General features: G+C 37.9%; 1 protein-coding gene across 1 annotated transcript; it reads right to left on the reverse strand.

Moving 5' to 3' along the window:
* Positions 1-854: 854 nt before the first annotated feature.
* On the reverse strand, positions 855-9,317 carry taok3b (TAO kinase 3b). Its single transcript, XM_062988500.1, has 8 exons — positions 9,255-9,317; positions 6,453-6,689; positions 5,912-6,040; positions 5,115-5,318; positions 4,444-4,683; positions 3,359-3,571; positions 3,006-3,188; positions 855-2,688 (listed from the first exon to the last, which is right to left on the reverse strand). The coding sequence occupies exons 2-8, from the start codon at positions 6,636-6,638 to the stop codon at positions 2,527-2,529; spliced, it is 1,317 nt and encodes a 438-aa protein (XP_062844570.1). The 5' UTR covers positions 6,639-6,689; positions 9,255-9,317; the 3' UTR covers positions 855-2,526.
* Between the last annotated feature and the right edge of the window lie 12,623 nt (positions 9,318-21,940).

The raw sequence follows: 21,940 nt of genomic DNA on the forward strand, positions 1-21,940 counted from the left end.
ATTTAGTCTTTTGGCCTTTGAATAGCAAAATACATAAATAAATCAAATAACCATTCAAAAGTTTAGGGCATGACATAAAAATGTGTTTTAGCTTAGGTAGATGTGCTCAATGTTTTCTTGCAAATATATAAAAACATAACAGTGGCATTTTGCTGGCATGGATTGGGTAAAAGCAAACCAGGCATTTTAGTCATTTCAATTTTACTTTATTATTATTATTTTTATTTACCAATGCTTTATCTATGTCATGTCAATCATGTATGTATGTAGAAGCCCAGCAGGTAAATAGCACCACAGGCTATTCGAACCCTGGATCTCAGCGGCAGTGGGTTATATCGTAGTTTTCCACTGTGGCACTTGAGCACACGCATTTCTAAATGCTGGTGGTAGGTAGTTTTGCCATAATTCTTTATTTATGAATTATTAAGAGGGTATGTTTTGCTTTATCATTTGCCATTCTCTTTTTGTGGATTTATGATGAGCCTCAAAGCAGAGGCAATTTTTTTGTCATCCATCTATGGTCGCTTTTTGTCATCCAGACAAGATCAAAAAAAAAATTCTGCGACAGCAAATATGACCAGTTATCACAATAAATGAGTAACAGTGAGTGAGTGAGTTACTAACAAGGATACAGTGCCATTGTTGAGAAGCAGCAAGTGTGGCCGTTTCTGGAACACACACACACAAATGATGCCAACAGCGCCCCTTTGTGGACAAACCTGTGCGTGCTAAATGTAAGTACAGTATGTGAATAAGCAAGCGTGTGAATGAGTTACAAACCCAGTCCATGAAGTGATTTACAATTAAATATTCACAAACACATTTAATACACGGTTATATGCATTGTAAGTGCTGAATGGGTAGATATTGTTTTATTGCACTCACTATGTTCTTAATCTCTTTATAGCCTGAAATGGCAAAAAAAAAAAAATCAAACAAAACAAAAAAAACATACTTATATTTTCATCACATATCAATAGCCAACCAAAACTTCATTGAGTTTATTCGTTAAAACATCAGTTCACTTGTGCAATGGCAGTTTCAACAATGGCTTTGTTCTAAAACAGGCCTGTAACGACAGTCACAAAATACGAAACTAAATGGCACCCCTTAGTTTGAGATCCACAACCTGTTCTGTGCCAGGTATGCATAGAGTGGTGCCAGTAGTTTTAAAAAAGATATGAATCTTTAGGGCTTAAAAAGATACTAAATGTCCTGGCCCCACAATTGCCACTTTTTTTTAAAGAAGTTAATTTTATTTTAGTTGTTGCTTACTTAGATGCCAGCTAGCCATGAATCCTGCCAGAAAGAACCCCACTATAAGACATTACACTATGCTGTCAGATTACAAGTGAAACTGGCAAATCTCTCTGTTTTGCTTACAAAAATAGTTTGCCGTTCATCACCACCAACCACTAAATGAGATTCCTTATATTTCTGTTGGCAAAGACCGATCAAAACATGTGTAAACTGCTATTTAGGTTATCATTTACAAATATTTATATAAAATTTGTACAACACAAATCGCACCATTTATTCCCTGTACAAGAGCAAGAATAACGCCACACTAAATGATTCACAATGCAACAAACAATAAAGTCGCCTGATCAAAAGAGATAAATGAATAAATAAATAAATGAAAAACATTCAACACAACTTAAAGGCATTTGGCAATTTGGCAATCTCTCAAAGATAAAGCTTATGTTTAGTATCAATAGCCATGAAACAAAACTGCTATGGACCACTTTTTATTTACAGACAGCTAAAATCTCTGACAGATCCATGCTCCACTTCACGACCTGAATTTGTCTTTTAAAGTGCATGCAATAATACCAGGAAGGAATCTGACAGAATTGATTCATTGTAATAAACACCCTGATCAAAAACTAATGCCAATTAATTTAGGATACTTAACGATGAAAATTATAGCGCCTAGTTGTTTATTTTTTTAAGCCTTTTTAAAAACTGGTGTGTTTTCTACTACGATATGAAATTAATTGAATGCTTTCAATATAGTCACTATATTTTAAAATCAGACACTGTGTTAAAACCTGCCTTTGCATACAGCTCTGGTCGACAGTGTTCACATTCGCTGTGAGAAACAAAGACAAAAACAGCTAATAGCCACGGTGAAGACGGAGGACACATTCTACAGTCGCAATGTCCTTTGATTAGACCAAAGGCATTTTCGCACAATATGTTCACTTTACATGTAGGGTTCATACTTAAACATATCAAAGTGCTTACTTGTACTAAAATATCCTGAATTACTGATTTAATACCAAAAGTGGGTTGAGGGCAAGGAGAAAAAAAGTCTGTTCTTCTTTAGCTCATTCAGTTAGATCATCTGTTTCGGCTGCATTTTATGTCCTTTCAGAGAAGTTTCCCAGCCAGGATATAAGTAAAAGACTGATCCAGCATGTTCACTGTAAAGGTGATCTTGGTAAAATCCAAAAGTCAGGGACAGTACAGGCACAATGTGTCCAGAGACATCAGCATCAAACAGTCTCTCCGGCCTGGGTTCAATCATCTGTCGTCCTCCTTGGGAAAATCGAAGGAGGCCAAGCTTCCGAATCCCAATCGGGCGCTCTCAGCATCAAACATCTCCAGCTCTCGCTCCTGCCTTTCAAATAAATTCTTGATTTTTTCTGTCCGCTCTTTCTGTAGTGAAGTCAGCTCCTCTTCGATCTGCAAGCAAATTTAACAGTTTAATATTTGTTTTTTTCTTACTGATGATGACAATACATATTGTTAGGGTGCAGATGTTTCCTTTTTTCATGGTAACATGTAAGCCCATGACACTTGTAAGCTCATTTGATTTTGGATACTAGAAGCAATTTAAGGAAGCCAATCCACCTACTAGCACTTTTATTAAGGTGGAACAGAACTGGAGTATCTGGAATGTACATTATGAACACTAGTTATTTAAATACATAAAATGTAGTTATTTTCTTAAGCAAGTCATGGTATTACTATAGAAATTTATTATAAAACAAAAGCCCCACTTTCTGTTCCAGGTGAGCCCTGCGCAAGGACGCCTTCTGCTCCAGCTTCTGCATGTCATGCTCATACTGATCTTCGGCCTGTGCCTTTGTCTTGCTTTGGTAGGCATCCAAAAGCTCCATTTCCTGCTGCAACTGTCGCCTTAAAGCCTGGCATTCAGCCTCCTGCTCAGCATCCAGACGTAACTGAAAGCAATATCATACAGTAATAATTAAAAGAACATGTTAGCATTTTTACTATAGTTTAATCCTAAATATTGTGTTGTGTGTACAATTTCTTTAGACAATAATGTTTACATGTTTTCTTGTACCCAAAAGTAGTCAGTAAATTTGTGTAAAGAGCCAGATTCTCTTACCGCTTGCGAGGCCATCATGTCGTTAATGCTTTGCTCATACTGCTCGGCCAACACTCCAAGTTTGCGCGTCTGCTCCTCCTTTAGAAACTTCAGCAGAGTTTTGTGGTCACCCTTGGGCGAGACTTCAAGCTGATGGTTTCTCAGAGCTTTGTACTGCTTATTCTGAACCTTACAGGTATCCTGGAATTGCTTTTTGATCTGCATCTCCAACGCCTGGGTTTATCAGAGAGACAAGCAGAGCACAATAAACAATCATAAACGCTACAATCCCTTCTCTCCCTTCCTGTAGCCTCCCCTAACTATTATTCTTGTAAAGATGGACCAACCTCCACCTGTCTGAAAGGTCTGGTCAAGCCTTAATCTCATACCTTCCTTAACCTCATACCTTCTTTAGACGACTTGTGGTCAGTCCTTTAGGATTTACATGAAGACAAGCATCAAGGCTCTTTTCTGAATTGATCTTAATGGTTGTGTGGAAATATACAACCCTGTACTTCTTTATTAGCATAAGTGTTGTGTGTGGAGTAAAGAAAATGGGCTGATGCAGTACACTTCACTTCTTATTGTTTACTGGAAAACTTTTGTTCCTGCTGTTTTCAGTTCCTTCTGCAAGTCTTTTGAATGACTGCTGGCCTCTCGTTAAACTTCCTTATCATTAGTCTGAGGGCATGTTGTGCAATCCTGTGTAGTGCATGTGTGATACAAGGATTTAACAAGGTAATTATTTATTTCTGTAAATGTTTTAAAGCTGTGATTGGCAAAAACGGCTTTGCAACAAAGAACTATTATTAATTTATTGTCTTAATACTTGTTCTCATTCTGTAAAAAATATTTTTGTTTATGCTTATGAATTCAGATGTTTTTGTTCATATTGGAAGGTACATTAATTAGAAGTGGACATATGCACTAAAAGTATGGCCTTATGCAAAAATGTAGACACAACACATCCTCCACAGGGAAGTTATGGCTACTCTGGAGAATCTTTAATGTTGTTTGTAGTGCAATGTTTTTCCTCTTTAAAATGTATACCTTATTTACCAACCAATGATATTTTTTTTTTCGTATAAAGATCTTCTGACATGCACCTTGAGATTTTTGGGCTGCTGCCGGCGCTCCAGTGCATGTTTCCTGTGCAGTTCTCTCTGGCGTCGGTTGTTGTATTCCTCCTGGTTTTCCAGCTCGGTGTGGTGTTGCAGTCTGATTAGCTCCATACGAAGTCTCTGCAGACACTCCAACTGTCGTCGCTCCAGTTCCTGCGTGGACTCGTCATGTCTTATCAAAAGCGCCTGCTCCATCTCCTTCTGCAGTTTCTTCTTGTTTAGCTCCTATGACGTAAAGAAAAATATGTTATATTTTTTAAATTAACAATCTTTTGAGTACTGTAGCTCGATGTGAGCATGCTTACTTTGAACATTTTATATTTTGGGGGATGATTCCACCAGGTTTCTGATTTTAACCTAGTTAAGCTGTTTTTTGTTCTCTGTTAAGCTAATCATAGCTGATAGAGTTAAGGTCAGTGCTGGTCAAAAGTGATGAGAAGAATGATGGCCAGCCTATCTGGTCAGGTCAAGCTAGCCAATCCAAGCTGGATTTTTCTTTAGCAGGGTGACATTACAAGTAAAAAAGGCTAAATAAAGAAAGGTATTTTAATGATGTTATACATTTTTTTTTTTATTGTAATACCAACTCTCACCATAATGTTGCTATAAAAAGTGTCACAACTGACACCCAGCAGTTCACCAGTGCTGTGACTTACCTCTCGAATCTGCTCCTGCTCGAACTCATGTTTTTTTATGAGGCTTCGTCTCTTCAAAGCGCGACAGCTCCTCTCGTAGACAAGTCTCTGCTGGTTGAGCAGATGCGCCTCCTCCTCGGCCTGTGAACGCTGCATTGTCTCCTTGTGACGTGACAACCGCTCTTGTTTCTCCTCCTTTGGTGTGCTTGTGTCTTCATTCATCTCCTGGAGAAACATTAGTTTTAGCAAATGCTGTGAATTTCACATTAAATCCGTGCTGTCAGTGTTTAACTGAGACTCTTCAGTTTGATTACAGACTTCAGGGTCTCAAAGACTTGTGTGTGATTCACTTCTGATTTACTTACAAATGATTCCTCATTTCAGACATATTACCTTTACAAACAGCACTTTTATTTTATTCAATCACTGAAATATGCATGCATTTATACTGTTCAGGATTGTTTTTATATTAGACAGCACATGATTAGATAATAACAGAGTACCTAATGAACGAATACTAATACATTTTTAATCCTATTTTATGCTGTTAGTTTAGGAAATGCTCTGTTTCTAGAAAGGTTGCAGTGTATTTTGCCCTTTTTATAAAAGAAGCTGTAACAATAATAGTAGTAGCCCTCATGTATACACTGAATTTCTGAAGTTTGGATACACTGTAGAAAACACTGTACTGTCATCCATGAAACCAAAACCGGTCCCATCTTAAAACAAGTAATAATAAATGACAGACAAAATAAAAACAAGTACATGCTGTGAGGAAACAATGAGAAAGGCCTGCCATTTATGGGCTATATACTTACCTCCTTTATCTGGTCTCGGCACAACCTGTACTGCTTTTTTTGTGTGTCCAAGAAGGTGGTCAGTTCCTTCTTCTGTTGGACCAAGATTTGTTGCTGGATTCTTTTTTCCTCTGTGGCTATAGCCTTCATCTGTGATAGAATAAACATTTTGATATTATATATTCAGAATGCCGTTTATAAACATTACAAAGAGCCCTTAGCTGGTTGTTGGTCAGGTTGGTTCTGCCAAATACTGATCTTTTGTTGATTCCAGCTATATTTTATGATGTTGACCAGCAATAACAAGCATAAATTTGTTTAAAAAAACACAACAAATGCAGGTAGGCTCTAAGTTAACTGTTATTTTGCTTTTGTTAAGAACGTGATGCCACTGAGGTTTTTGTTTGATCAGGAGTGGTACTTAACAAGTAGACTAACAAGTTTGTGAACCACTAATTTGTAGGCCATTGTAGGTTGACATGCATTTTATTTTATACAGTTTGCCCGCTAAATGAATAAATTAAGTGCCAAAACTCTTACTATAAACTGGGGTTTATGTTACCTCCTTCTCCAAGTGGGTGGCCTGCTTCTTGGCCAGCCGTTCCAGTTCGATGTAAGTGTTGTTAGCCTGGGTCTCCAATTCCTTCTGCAGCCGAAGCTTGTGCTCATCCATTTCAGCCTTTAGCTTGTTTTCCAGGGCGATCAGCTGCTTCTGATGCTGCCGCCGCATGCGCTTGTACCCTGACATCTGCTCCCGCTGCACAGAGTCCTGCTCATGCTCCTGGATCTCCTAGCTGACCTGCAAGATGAGAAAATCATTTACATACACACAGATAATACAGACTTGAATGGTTATTCATGTAATTATAAAGTTATGTAAATTATCTTTAATTAAATAACAGGATTTTAGTTACACCTGGTTCAAAACAGCACTGACCTCACAGTGCATCTTAAAATACAGCTAACACAATTCAGGCAAACCTAAAATGAAAATGACGGCGTTTATCTGCGTTACTTATCTAAAGACTTTTTATTTGTATGTAATACTAAATAAAGTGCACTGAAATTTCCCCACCTTAAAGTGAGATAAGAAAAGTAACAACCACATCATTATAATCATATCATGTCATTTCTTCCCTTTGCACTCAGCTCTTACTGTAAGTAACTAAGTTATTTAAGGCTGCGCCCAAAACCGCTTAAGAAACATGTGGTTACATTTCTGTTTTGTGTTGTCTGTTTTAAGTTGCATCCTCCTCCCCCCCCCACCAATAAAAATTAAAGAAGTGCATGTGTAACATAAATAGTGCATCCTGATGGCCTACAAGGGTGGGTTTTAAGCTGTACAGGCCCACTGTGGCCTTGGGAAATGCCCATTCTATTTTTTTACTCTTATAGCCTTGACTTTATTTCAAGGCTAATCTAAAAAGAAGCGATTTAAAGCATAAAAAGTTTTTTTTTCTTGGTGCCAGTAGACTGTATATGCACCAATTATTTTAGTGCAGTGAGTCACCTAAGGGCTGCACGAGGACTCGCTGTAAGTAGCACTGTTGCCTTATAGCAAGAAGGCCTTGGGTTTGATTATCAGGTGGAACAGTCCTGGTCCATTCTGTGTGGAGTTTGCATGTTGTCCCTGTGTCCATGTAGGTTTTCTCCGGGTGCTCCGGTTTCCTCCACAGTCCAAAGACATGCAGTCAGGCCAATTGGAGCTACTAAAATTTCAATTTTGAAAATATTAGCTGTGCAGAATCAGTATGTGAATATATTTGATGTTTTTAGATCAGATTTACAGATTTTTTATATGATGACATTGATTGATTTTTTTAATTATTACCACAATTAACACAATATGTGACCTAATTTTACATGAAGTATATATCTCATAACATGCTAATATCACATGTAACATTTTAAATCATTTGCATCTGGTGCTTCCTGCCACTCTGGCAGACTCTGCCAACAGCACAAAACCTATACTACCCAAGAAAGGTCGCAGGCTAGCACATGCCTTCTCTGACATGTGTGAAGCCACCAGACACATTTTATACTGGCCAGTGGTGAATTCTTGCAGACAGCCTTTGTACATACAGAGAACTATGCAACTCTATCTGTATTTTACTGTGTTTGTGTCTGCACCTTGACTAGACAGTAGAAGTCACTGTTACAGTGCTAAGGATGTGATTCCCCATCCCAGCTTTCCTTCATTAGCCACAGCCAGTTTTGTACATTGAGTGTCTGCTCAGGCCGATGGCACGGATGAGATTCGAACTTAAGATTTCGGTCTCAAAGTTGATGGGCTTGTGCGTTGGACTGCTGGGCCACCCAAGCTCCAAATTACACGAGTGACTAAAAAGATAATAATAAAGCTCCTAAATTGGTAAAATAAAATGTCTATAAAATTAGCAATTAATGTCAACTGGTGGCAGTGGCTTATCGAACAATAATTGATGTTGACTGGCTGCAATCAAATATACAGTGTATGATGATATGCACTTACTGAGCACTTTACTGTTCTCGTAAATACATTATTTTATTAGTTTATATACTTATTATTATTAATGAACTGTTATTACTACTCATTTATTAGCTCATATTTAAAAGCAGGAAGGGTTTAAGAATGTGCTGTGAGTTAAACTAGGTTTAATGAAGTCTGGAGGAAAATGACGAACCATTTCTGAACTACAAACATCTAAATTTTGGGATATGTTCCTTTTAATATATGTTAATTTTGGGACATATTTTCTAGTTTGCACATTTCATATTGTTTATTTATAGAGTTTTTTCATTTATTTTGACAAAAAGTATGCATTCTATTTATTCAGTCACAGAAAAAGAATCACTGAAATAACAGAAATTCCAAGATTGCCATGCCATACTAGTCCGTTACAAGTGCATGTAAAATTTTGACTTCAGCTTAACATGCAATTTTCTGCTATGTGGTTAAATACAAAACTGCATTCCGTTGTCTTATACTGTATGATTAGCTGAATCTTATGAAATCCAGTCTAATCTAATTACATCATAGATTACACCGTATAGGGGAAAATGGCCTAATATGTGCCAAGAACACACTGAGAGAAAAAGGAAAGATGTTTTGGTTTACACAAACGAATAAATAAGAGCTGTACGTGGAGAAAGGAGAAGGAGAATGAAGAGGAGGAGGAGGATGAGGAGGATGAGGAGGAGGATGAGAGGGGGAAAAGGGCTTATTAACAGGATGTGGTTGCCATGGCTACAGATGCAGGGCCTACAGATGCGCAAGCGGCCTATTCCTTCTTTATGTAAAGCAATCGAATGAAAGAAGAAAACCGAGCGAAAGGAAAGAGGAAACGAATGAATGGCGAGCAAAGAAGCAGCGTGAGCTTACCGAGGACGCCGGTGCGCGGGTGCGGACGCGGATGCGGACGCTGCTCGGGCTTTAATGTGGGCGCGCGCAGCTCCGGGGAGAAGAAGCAGGCCGCGGCTCTGGCCCGGTTCGCCCGTCTCCAGCCTCATCCCTCACTCCAGCATCCTCCTTCTGCTGCAGGGGGGGAGCGAGCGAGCGAGCCACGGCTGATGGGGATGATGATAGGGGGTGGGCGCCAGCCGCGCGCCCCGCCGCCGCTTCTGCTGCTGAGGATGAGGCTGAGGATGCCACCGAGGATGCTGATACCGATGCTGCTGAGGCTGATGCTGCGTCTCCGTTCGACCCGCGTAAGGCATAGCTCGCGCCCGGCATTCTCTTCCTCTCTCCCCGCTTTCTCCACTCGTTATTCACAGGAGCAGCGCAGCCTTCCTGCCCGCGACCGAGCGCGCCATGGCGGCGGATATCCGCGGAACTGCACAAAGCGAGAGAGAGAGAGAGAGAGAGAGAGAGAGAGAGAGAGAGAGAGAGAGAGCAGGAGGAGGAGGAGGAGGAGGAGGTGAAAGAGGAAGAGTAGGAGGCAAACGGATCCGGTGGGAAAGGGTTAGTTGGCCTATGCAAAGGCCAGCAAGAGCGTAACGCTGCAAATAAGCACATGCACACAAGCTTATTACTACAGTTACAGATTCATTTATTTATTTATTTATTTATTTATTAGGATTTTACTTCATGTTTGACACTGGTTACATTCATGACAGAAATGGTTGTTACTCCTTACACAAGATTCATCAGTTCACAAGTTTTTAATGTCAAACACATTCAAGGACAATTTTGTATCTCCAATTTACCTCAATTGCATGTTTTTGGACTGTGGGAGGAAACCCATGCAGATACGGGGAGAACATGCAAACTCCACACAGAAAGGACACAGACCGCCCCACCTGGGGATCGAACCCAGGGCCTTCGAGCTGTGAGGTGATCTTCTTGCACTGTGCCACACACTCAGTTACAGATTTACATAGCAATGTTCGTAATACCTTTTAACTATGTCATTAAAAATGAATGAAATTAAACTCGTCCCGTAATTTAACAATTGAATAAATATTTAGACAGAAAGCAAATGCATAATAAAAGGTGAGAGGCATGGTGGCTCACAGCAAATAGGTCCTGGGTTCGATTTCCAGGTGGAGCAGTCTGAATCCTTCTGTGTGGAGTTGCATGTTCTCCCTGTGCTCGCGTGGGTTTCCTCTGGGTGCTCCGGCTTCCTCCCACTGTCCAAAGACATGCAGTCTGGTTAATTGGAGCTACTAAGTCTCCCATAGCTGTGAATTTGTAATAAGATAACAGGATAAAACAGAGGTAAAACAGACAAGGGATTAATGAATGAATAATTAAAGGTTATTAGGAAACCCCCAAACCTGCAAGAAGTGATCAGAGTGGCACAGTGGTGGAGCAGTTATTGTTTGCACACAGCATCAGGGTCCTAAAAAACAATGGCCACTGTCTGTGAGGAATTTGGCATGTTTTCATCAAGTCTACGTTAGTTTCCTTTGTGTAATTTGTTTTCCTTCCATCTCTCCCAAATACACGAACTAGCTAGTGTTGGATTTTATCGTATGCTTTATAAGAATGAAGCAATCACTGAGAATAAATGGCATTTTTATTACTCATTTTATCATGATCAGGGTAGCAATGAATCCAGAGTCCACATGAGAACCCTTTACTCACTTACTAAAACCTAGGGTCAGTCTACAGTGCCTACCAGCTTTAAAAACCATCATACTGTCTATGCAAGTAAATAATAATTAATATTCATAGTAATTTCCATACAAGGCGCCCAGTATATTTAATACTTAGCAAATTACAGCTGTCTATTCACATACTGGTAAGTTTTTGAGAGGTCCAAAGAAAACCAAAGACAGGCAAAACATGCCAAATTACACTTTGGACCTTGAGGTTGTGCACCAACACTGGCTTTTGGGCTAACCTGCCTTTTTTGTGTGTTACACCTTAAAGCAGCATCAGCTGATTTTTCAAACTTTTTTCTGCAGGAAACGCAGATCTGGCCTGGTCGTTTGTATGTTTTACCCAGAAAGACAGGGGGAAATTCCTCCCATAGACATTTCCTGTGTGGTGAAAGTGTTAAGAGAAAGTGCCTTTGATCCTTTTCAACGTAAATACACAGATATGTAGTCTAGACTAGGTCGATAACATAGTAGCTGAATTAGCGAAATTGACGCAAAATAGATGATGCTTGATTTTTTCTAATCGCAAATGTTTATATTATTTAAATACATTTTAACTCTTTCTCAGCAGGGATTTAAAGATAACAGACACAGACGTTGATCTAGAAGCTTATCTTACAATATATGTTACCTGAATGTAAACTAGACTTCATCATAAAGGCCTGAAAAAACACAGTGATTTTGTGCTGATAGAGTATGTTTCCAATAAATGTCACCATAGTAAAATTATTTAAATATATCCATAAAATAAATAGTTATTATTACTCAGTTACCAAGTACCAAGTACTGTAACCTCCATGTTTATGCATTAGAAACGAGTAAATCTTAAAAAAAATTAGGCCTTTCAATTAAATTCTTCAATTTCATTTCATTGCCATTAACCACATCATCCTTGTCAGCTGTGAAACACTGACCATCATGCCCACAGGCATAGCCAATCATGTTTGTGTAGATGCCCAGCCAGCCAATCCAGGTTTGAATGACAACGGCTTGGGGCTATCGTGATAGAATGTTGCACAACCCAAGTGTGGCAAAAAAAGTGGTCACAATAGATAATACTCTACATAATTGTGGCTAAATGCCACAGAAGTGGAACAACAAACCCTCCACACAATTACATTAGCATCTTTATGAACAGCAAACAAAGTACATCATAGTACCAACATTCAGAAACTGCAGTACAAATCTGGACCCTGAGCAATTGGGCAAAAATGTAATTTATAGGTAAATATAGGTAATTTTTTACACTTGAAATAATAATTTTTTTAATTATTGCACCACTGCCTGCTGCAAACTTAGACAGGCATTATGCAGATACCATTAGATCCAGTTATTGTTTTGCATGGTCATATAACAGCTAATACGTATAAAGTAAATTTACAGGACAAGGTGCACCTTATGACGCAGGCATTTTATTCTCATGATGTTTCTATATTAGAATGATAACAACTATACTGAAGTATTACAATAAACACTGGGATGAAGTTAAACTATTTATGGTCTTTACAATCACCAGACTTAAACCTTTATTAAACTCACAGACTTAAAGATGCATCCTGAACCATTTCCTTTTGAAGAATGTCCCAATACTGCACAAACCATTTTAAGAACATTTCAAGAAAGCTGTTTTGAAGACAAAGAATAAATCTATCCTTTATATTGTTACATGTTTCAGATTTCATCCACTATGTTTTTGGGATGATATATTTTCTTCATGCCTCAAATGTTCTTGCACAAATCCTTAGACAAACATGGAAAGTACCTCGGTTTGCGAGTTGAACGGTTGTTGCCAGTTTTACCTGTGTTTTGCTGAGAAGACATAAGAGTTTCCCTCCCGCTGTTTCATTTGGCTTGTGACCACAACAACCTCAGACTCAGGTCTTATACCGGCAATGTTAGCATGAAATGAAAGTTAAGGTCAAACATGGCATTCAAACACACCAGAAAAACAGTAAAACAGATATTCTCTCTCTCTGCTATAAACAGCCAGTTTACTGCCAGTTTTAGCATGGGGGGTTTCCCGTGTGGTTTTATGCTATGAAACAAGACCTCGCCCACAGTAATTCACAAGTTTTATTTTACCTTACTCCCCCTACTCCTGCAGATAGAGCCGAGATGATGCTTTCAAAATCTCTATGTCAGTTTTGTAAAATATACTACGCATTTATGAAAGTCTTGAGACACAAGTATTGAGACACATTTCCTGCTTCCTATTGACCAATAAAACACAAAATATTGACATTATAGATATTCCCTAGGAATTTCAATGAACAGCACTTTTCACAGTTTAATAGTTCTAAAGTAATGAAACTTTGTGTTTATTATACTGTACATAAAAAATATAATGCAAATATAATGCAAACCCAGATGATGGTAAAGCAATGTGAAAAAGCATGTACAGTAATTGCTGGTGGGCTGACAGACTTTTTTCACCACCCATAAAATCATAGAACACTCCATTGTTAACATAGCACACACATATACAAAACAGAATTATATATGTAAAAAGTGAACTGCAGTGTCAAGCCAGTCATTTCTATGTCTTTATTGATCTCACTTTGTGCTGGTATGTCCCAAGTGCTAAAACATTCCTTAATTCTTGTTAAGAAATATGTTTGACAACAGCTGTTTTCTTATCTTTGTCCACATAAAGAGGAATAGTTTGAGTGCACCTATTAAAAACTACATGGAACAGTGGTCTCCTGCCAAGCTCGAGAAGAAAATAAAGTGTCACCTTATGCTGAGGGGCAATTTGACCAGCTCAATTAGGTTATGCAATAAGGCAACAATTCTAAGCACAGAACTATTCAAAAGAAGCTTAAGTGGTGTTTTTAAATGACTAAGTCAAACCCCCAAACTGCATTGAGATAGAAAGGTGAGTCATTATTTCTCCAGTTGGTTTGCAAAAGGCTAATCTTAGGCTATCAGATGCTTTTGGTTGCAGTTGTTACTTCTAAAGGTGGCATCACTGTTTATTGGGTTTAACGGAGCAAGTAAAGGGGCAAGTAGTTTTTCACATGAATGATACAGGTTTTGCATAACCTTTTTGTGTTGTGCTTTCTCATGTTTTTGTTCCATAATTCATTTTGTATGAGGAATTTGGTGTGACAAATATGTAAAAAAGCAAGACACCGTAGAGATGGAAACATAGGCCAACTAAAGTACAGTGTATGAGGTATACTCAGGGGTCAGCAGTACAATTGGTGTGTAAGTAAGGTGTGTTGCCATTTTTGGATGGCAGCAAAAAGAGGTTGGCTTCAGAAGGCTGGGGCATTACACATAGTGCATGTGATGCAAAGACAAGAAGAAGAAGAAAAAAATTCTGGGAAATCTTGTTGTCTCACAAGGCGTGCTGCGTCATTTCCTTCAGTGACAAGTGTGTGGTTTCAGATCTTTAAAAGCTTATGCCGGGCTGCGTTCATGACTTAGTTTCACCTCTGTGCATGGAGAAATGAATGGTCATGACAGGAACATGTTTTGGCAGGCACACAGACCACAATCAGCATCCAGTAAGTACTACACAAAACTACTGCAGATACAGTAATGGTTAAATGAAGAATGAAAATATTATACATTTTGAATAATAAACAAACTCAGTTGGAAAAAATTAAAGATTTGGGTATATCTACAATCAGCAGAGTACATTACATGTACATTTAGTAGCACATTCAATTAATTTTGTGAATAGATTTTGTGAACTTTAGTCTGTTAAACTAAGTGCTATATTGTATAAAAGTGTAGTGAAGTCATTCTGTGAAAATATTATGCAAATTCATACAGCTAAATTCGAAAGTACAATCTATAATTGTACAATGATTTTTGTAGCTGTAGTCAGTCAGTATAACATGCAAAGTACAGTTTTAGGGGTGTAGGCAAACAAGGCCTTTTATATGGGCACAGAGAAGTCAACAGTCCAGAAGGAATTACAAGACCATGTCATTAAATTCCATTAAACTATTATTTAAACTTTATTAAACTTTAAACATCACCAATAATGAAAATTGCTGTATGTATTTTTGACCCAGCATACTCTCAAAAAACCTACAGTAAATGTACCCCCCACACCCCCAACCCACCCAAAAGAAAAACCTGGCTGAAGAATCTGCATGTTTTTTCTTTCTTTCATTTCTTGTGAACCTCAGTGATCCTGCTCTCCATAGTCTTGTTAAGCATCATCGATCTGACAAGTGCAACCATACCATGCAGTGAGAAGACCTGCTGTAAAACCCTTACTAAGGGTGTGAAGCTTGCCAAACTCATGAGCAAAAGAACTGAAGATCTTTTAAAGACATATGTAAGTGATCTTATGCAATACACACAATCGTATTATACATTTGTAGGTCAATGATACAGTGATTACATGTATTGTGTAATCAGTTTTTAATGCACCAAAATAAAAATATAGACCTTTTTTGTTTCATTAAACCATTTATTTATCTTCAGTAACCACTTATATACATAGATACTGGCGGCAAAGTAGAAATACACCTAGGAAAATACCTAATGCCATTTTTTATATCCAAACCACCTTCCACATATTGTTGGAAGGTTGGAGAAAACCATGGTAGCCTTGCCTTACTGTGCCATATGCTAGCATTTTGCATCTCAAAGTCCAAAAATGTCAAGAGGTACAACCATGCAATCTGTATTAACTGATAAAAAATCGATATCTGTGCAGGGTGTTACCAAGTAAAATTCAATATTTAGATATTTCACTAACTTTCATATTCTAATCTGTATAAAGTGCATATATCAGATTTTAAGTGTACCAACTGTCGGTTTAGTGACATAACGGATGTCAGTTTACTGATGCACAGGGCCAACTTCAAGCTGCCAATATAACAGCATATAATTGGAACATAGGTAGAAAACCTGGAGTACCCAGAGGAACTCAACTTGGAAAAAATTAAGAACACTAATTACTAAAGTTTTTACGGATACAAAGACCACGAAAAGGCCACGCTGAACAGGAAAGGGCCTTCCCTAACCTGTTGCTGCACAGTTGGAAGCACATAATTCTCTTCATATAATTGATTTGTTACACTTGTGAGCAGCTGTTGTGGCTGGAACATGAATTTCCAATATTTTATAATATATTTGTATCACATTTGATGAGATAATCCCTTCCATTCATAAACGTATGTGCAGCATTTGTGGGTGTCTGTGGGTACGCAAGAGGAAAATAAACAGTGTTGACCATGATATAATGTCTGTGATATAATGAGAAATTATCACTCACACCATCATTATAACATTGGCTGGAACTTTGCCCTCTATATATAGACTAGGTATACACAATATGAAAAGGGTTGAGTGTTTTTCTGTGAGTCATATGGAGCTTCTTTATTTGCACACACTGACTATTAATTTATTATTAATCCTTAAACAAAGCACTTCTTTTTTTCAAGATTATTCTTGACCCATTCAGGTTTACTGGCCACAACTCTTTGTAGTACTACCAAGATCACTGATGTCTGTACAACATTAATACGGTTAATTATAATGTTAATTATAAGTTAACACTCGTAGGTCTTTCAAACTGTCCAAAGAAAATGGGACTGTAGTAGCACTTGACTACTTGTTCTCAGAGTACCTTAATGGTCATGTTCTGATGTTAAAGAGACATACTAAGGGTTCTAAAGATGTACATAAGTGGACAACCATTGTGACAAGGCATGATACAGCATAGAGGCTATGTACCTAAGATGAAAGGGACCCAAGAAGAGTGGTCCTATAACCTTAATTACTTTACAGACTTACTGAAGCATTTGTTTATTTTCTTATCTAGCAAGCCAGCCAGGGGGACTTTGCGGAGCAGTTCTGCAAAATGCAGATGGAAAACGTTCCATCATCAAGCCTCTCAGGCCAAACACCAGACGATCGCGTGCTGAGCATTTATACCCATCTAAAGGAGTTCCTGCCACATATGAAAAAAGTGCTGGAACAGCAGAAAGACTTGCAGCCTCCTCGCTGTGTACTGCTAAGCGAACTGGCTGAAACGGTGCAGCAAGCCGGCCACCTTATCCAAAAGGTGAAAAGCATTTATCAGATCCTTCAGCCCAACATTCCAATACCCGAACCAGCGGCAGGGCCCACCGGAATTCCCCTGCCTCAAAATGTGTTTCAGCAGAAGGTGTACGGGTGTGTCATCCTGACTCGGCTCAATGAGTTCCTCTCTAATGTCGTCGACGAACTGAGGTCACTCAAGGGCAGCAAATGTATTAAAAGGAAACATGCTAAAGTGACAAAACTGTTGGACAATTATTTGAACTAGTTTAGGTGTTTTTTAGATTTATTTATGAAGTATTTATTTTTGCACATTAATTATGTATATAACAAAGTGCCTTGAGGAATAAGGATGCACTTTTAAGAAAGTTTTCATGTATAGATATATTTATTGCTTTTATTTATTCTGGTGTCATAATTAATGAATGTAAAGCTATGTGTAATCTGTTTATCAAAGTGCAACTCTGGATTCTTTAAGCAATGATTCACTTTAATCAGTTATAACTTTGTGGTTTACTTTATTCTGTAGCAGACCCATGGTTGCACTTTGACCCAGACTAAGATTTCCTGCCCCTAACGGTCATGTACATTGTCACATTTGACAATGTTTGACTGCTCAAGCTTTCACAAGGAGTGTGATGTAAGAAGGTGTTAGCCATATTGGCTTTTGTGGTCTGAATAAACTGGAAGATGAATATAGCATGCCTGGGCTGTTGTCTGAGACATTGCATTGTGTTGAGATGGGTTTAGAAGACAGGAAGTGAAAGAGACTGTGATATCAGGCTCTAATGACGCATTCAGCTCGACAGATAGGAAAGAAAAAAACACTGACTAGCCGTCTCCCTTGTCACAAGGTGCGCGTCTGGGTGTCTGTGCATGCATCTGAGTGGATTATGCCACTCTTACCCAGGGTCAAAACACACCCTGATTCACATCCTAATTCTTGGAAAAAACTTTTTACTCAGCTCAGATATTGAATGTGCTATATGGAAAACTTGACACCTGTCCTCCTGACATACGGTATGTTAACGCATCCACGTGTATTACAGTCATTTACCTATTGTGTGATGTGAGATCTTTATGTTTAAGACAGTGAACAAAGCTGCGCTTACACATGTTGCTGTCAAAACAATACTGAAGCTGTCAGGCTTGCTAATTGGAAACCAAGGTTTAAGGTATATAGGCATAGAAAGTAGTGCATGCCAACAAATAATGCCCTTTTTCCTAGTCACATGTTTATGTAAAAATGGAAGCAGAAAAATAGATATTCGGTCAACTTCCTCGTTAGGAGATGTTGACATGTCAGGATTTAGCAATACTGGCAAATGTTTTGCCAAAACTGCAGAAAAGTTATTTTTTTGTGTTTTTGCCACATTTTATAAATACATTTTTTTTGCACAGGACAACACTTTGCTTAAAAAGTCTGTCTGTGTATATAGTTACTTACTGTATCCCAACTGTTGCTTTGTACACTTGGTCAAATCCTTTTAATCCGTCTATCAATGCAAACTGACCCCTACACGACCCCAAGTGTCAGGGTATTAGGTGCAGCAGTTTTAAACTAGGTCAAAAATATAAAGCCAACAGCATCATAACAGGAGGTTCTGATAAGTTCTTTGTCCAGTCTCTGTGTCACTTATTTCCAGCCTTTGGTTCATATGCAGGCTCTTAAATCCTTCCAACTGCCTCTCTGCCCTTCAGAGCAGCATCTACGCAATTCCAAGCATTAGTCCTTCTCCTGCCTTCAAGTGTATTCACCCCTTATTGCAGATTTAAAAAAAAAACTTCTTCTGTCCATCACTCAACACTATTCAGCATTCACTTTAGTGTCTCTTTATTGTAGACTCTTCAACATTTTAGTCTCTTTGTCCCTCACTGCAGCATCTAAGTGCTTCTTTTGAGCATTTCTTCTGTTAACACCACTTCACATTTTGCTCCAACACTCTTCTTTACACTGGCCAGACGAATTCCTACAGAGAATGTATAGAGAATCACTCCAGGCTCTCTGATTTATTCATTTATACAGATGTGGCAGAATCTACTGTAGATATAACAATTATGTAAGCTGTCCACATCATTTTTTTTTCATTTAGCGTATGATGTAGGTACATATACCTAAAGAGTTAACTTTAACTGTAATGCACCCAAATATTATTATTAAGCTTCTTCTAAATACCTTAAATAGTTGGGTTAAATGTGTTAGCCTGTAAGTAATGAGTAAATTTCTATAACATTATAGTTTACAATTTTTGAACCATTATAGTTCTTAATAATTTATTATATGAATCTACACGAGACCGAATAGGTTTAGTGACACTAACCAAACCGCACATATGAGATTCCCCGAAAGCATGCGACCGTCTTTCCTGTTTAGATCTCCCCACAGAGGTAAGTGCATCCTCACTTCTAAGAGCTTAATACACCAGGTGGTATGAAATTGTGTTCTCAACTTGTTAACATCTTTACAAGGGATATTCTGCAGAAATTAATCTTAGGCGTCTATTATACATCAGCAAGTTGTTAACTCACAAAAATAAAAAGTGAGACAAAGATTGAAAAGAAAAGGTTTTACTGTAAAATAGAAAGAAGGGCAGTGGGTAAGGGAAACAACCCTAACCCCCTCCTGCCCACAACCAAAGCTGTACCTGTGTGAGAACTACACCTAACATTTCTCGCAAAAAAATACTTCAAAGAGGATGTTTTCTCATTTACTCACAGCTGCAAGCAAAATAACGTTTTGAAGTGTTTGATATAAAACCAACATCAAAGTCCTGATGATAAATTTCTGAGTGTTACTGGAAAGGTTTATACAACAGGGGCACAGCACAGCTTTCACGAGTATAGACAGCAAAAAAAAAATCCTGTGATTCTATTTGCTACTAACATTGCTATACTGTGAAAAAAGCACGTGATTTACAGTAAAATTGTACACATCAGTACCCTGTAGACAGTACAATACAAAAAAATACTACAACTTTGTAATTAAACAGTTTGCACTTACATAATGTAATGAGGGAACAGTCCATTTTTTGGAATGTATTTTTATGTGAATATGTAGGTTTTAAGTTTCCGTAAGTAAACAGTGCTAATCATAGCATGATTACAGTCAAACTGGGATCAAACTGTGGCAATACATTGATTCAGACAAGAATATTAAATTAAACTAAGTCTTCGAGTGTTCCCAGGACCACAGTGGCCTCAATCATTTCTAAATAGAAGAAACCATCCTAGAGTTGACCTTTTAGACAGGTTTTAGTCAGAGACAACCCAACAATAACTCCAAAAGTAGCTCCAAAGGGCTGTTGTGCAGACATGGTACAATCTGTTGGAAGGACAAATATCTATGTAGCACTTCATAATTCAGGTCTTTCAGCAGAAAGTCAAGTAAGAAGCCACTGTTGAGTAAAATGCATATGACATCCTGCTTGAAGTTTCCTAAATGATATGAGACAAAACTGAACTGAACTCTTTGGACAGAACAGCAGCAGTATGGTGAAAAGCAGGCACTGCTCATTACCTGGCTAATACCACTCCTGTGGGGGAACATGGTGGTGGCAGCTGTGTGTTTGCTATGTGCATGCTTCTCAGCAGAAGGCACATGGGGACTGCAAAGAATCAAGGGAAAATCTCCAGAGCACACGCAAACTTAGTTTGTTAGTTTGACAATTCTGTTCTCAGCACTGTACAGACACTAACATGGTAATGTCATGGTAGTGTGTTGTTCTGGTATTAGTGTATCAGGTATGCTCTGATATGTGTGTTGTTGGGATTGCTAATAATGGGAAAGCAACTTAATGATCCCAAACAAACTTTCAAATCAACCAAAGCTTAATTTTATTCAGACAAACCAGTCTGGAATATCTTGGAGTGGCATCAAAGTGTCTATATTTAAATCTAATCTAAAATCTTTAATGGGATTTAAAGAAAGCAGCTGCAGCACAAAATTCATCAAACCTCAATGGACAAAAAGCTTTTGGACAAAAATGGGTGAAGATTTTACAACAGAGTTGTTAGAAGCTTGTTATTACTTACCGAAATTGCCAGAATTATGAGAGGTTATAAAGGCAAAATGATGTTTCACAAAGTACTAAGGCTGAGGTTAAGGATTATGATTGAAAATCAAATTACATTTTAATAAACAATAAATGCAAAAGTCCAAAGGGTTCACAAACTTTTTCCTGCAATTGTACATGTATGAGGACTGCGGATATGAATTAAAAGGATTACTCACTCACTCTTCCTCTGTAAATATTCAAGACATTAAGTAATATAACAATATTGACATCTACTGGTGACCAGAATAAAAACAGAGATATCAGATTTATTTTATCAGAAGTTATTTTATTTGTTTCTATTAATGCATAAAGGCCATACATCAAAATAACATCAGACATCATTTTACTTATATTATGTCTTATATGCTCACAGTGCAGGAAGGTATTGCTAATCTACTCAGTTTGTATTGCTTTTCTGAGTTGAACATTCCCCTGAATAAAGCTGTCAGACACAGTTTAACAGAAGTACAGTTCTGTTATGACACATTCAACTTATTATTCTACTTATTGCTTAGAATAATGTAATAAATGTAACAAAGTTAGATATGTTAGCACAAACCTCAGTTCCAACAGAAATGTGACAGTATGTAAAATGCCAAAAAGCATTTTGTATGTACTTTGATGTAATTTGACTTAAAAACAGTACCACCTTCCTTTTTATTATGCTTATTTGACTATTTTTCTAAATACTTTCAGAATAATTTAAGACTGGAAACACTGTAAAAAATAAACTGTTTAGAAAGTGCATTCCTTAAAGATGATTGCAAGGGTTTTAGTCCTAACTTCATAATAACCTCTATTGACATCTTTGGGTATTTTCAAGCACAAAATATGACAAGAAGTCCCATTGGTTGTACTGTAGGAAATCTGCATTAAATTCCACTTTTACTATTTTATAATCGGT

The sequence above is a fragment of the Trichomycterus rosablanca genome, chromosome 26, assembly GCF_030014385.1.
Source record: "Trichomycterus rosablanca isolate fTriRos1 chromosome 26, fTriRos1.hap1, whole genome shotgun sequence".
Taxonomy (NCBI): Eukaryota; Metazoa; Chordata; class Actinopteri; order Siluriformes; family Trichomycteridae; genus Trichomycterus; species Trichomycterus rosablanca.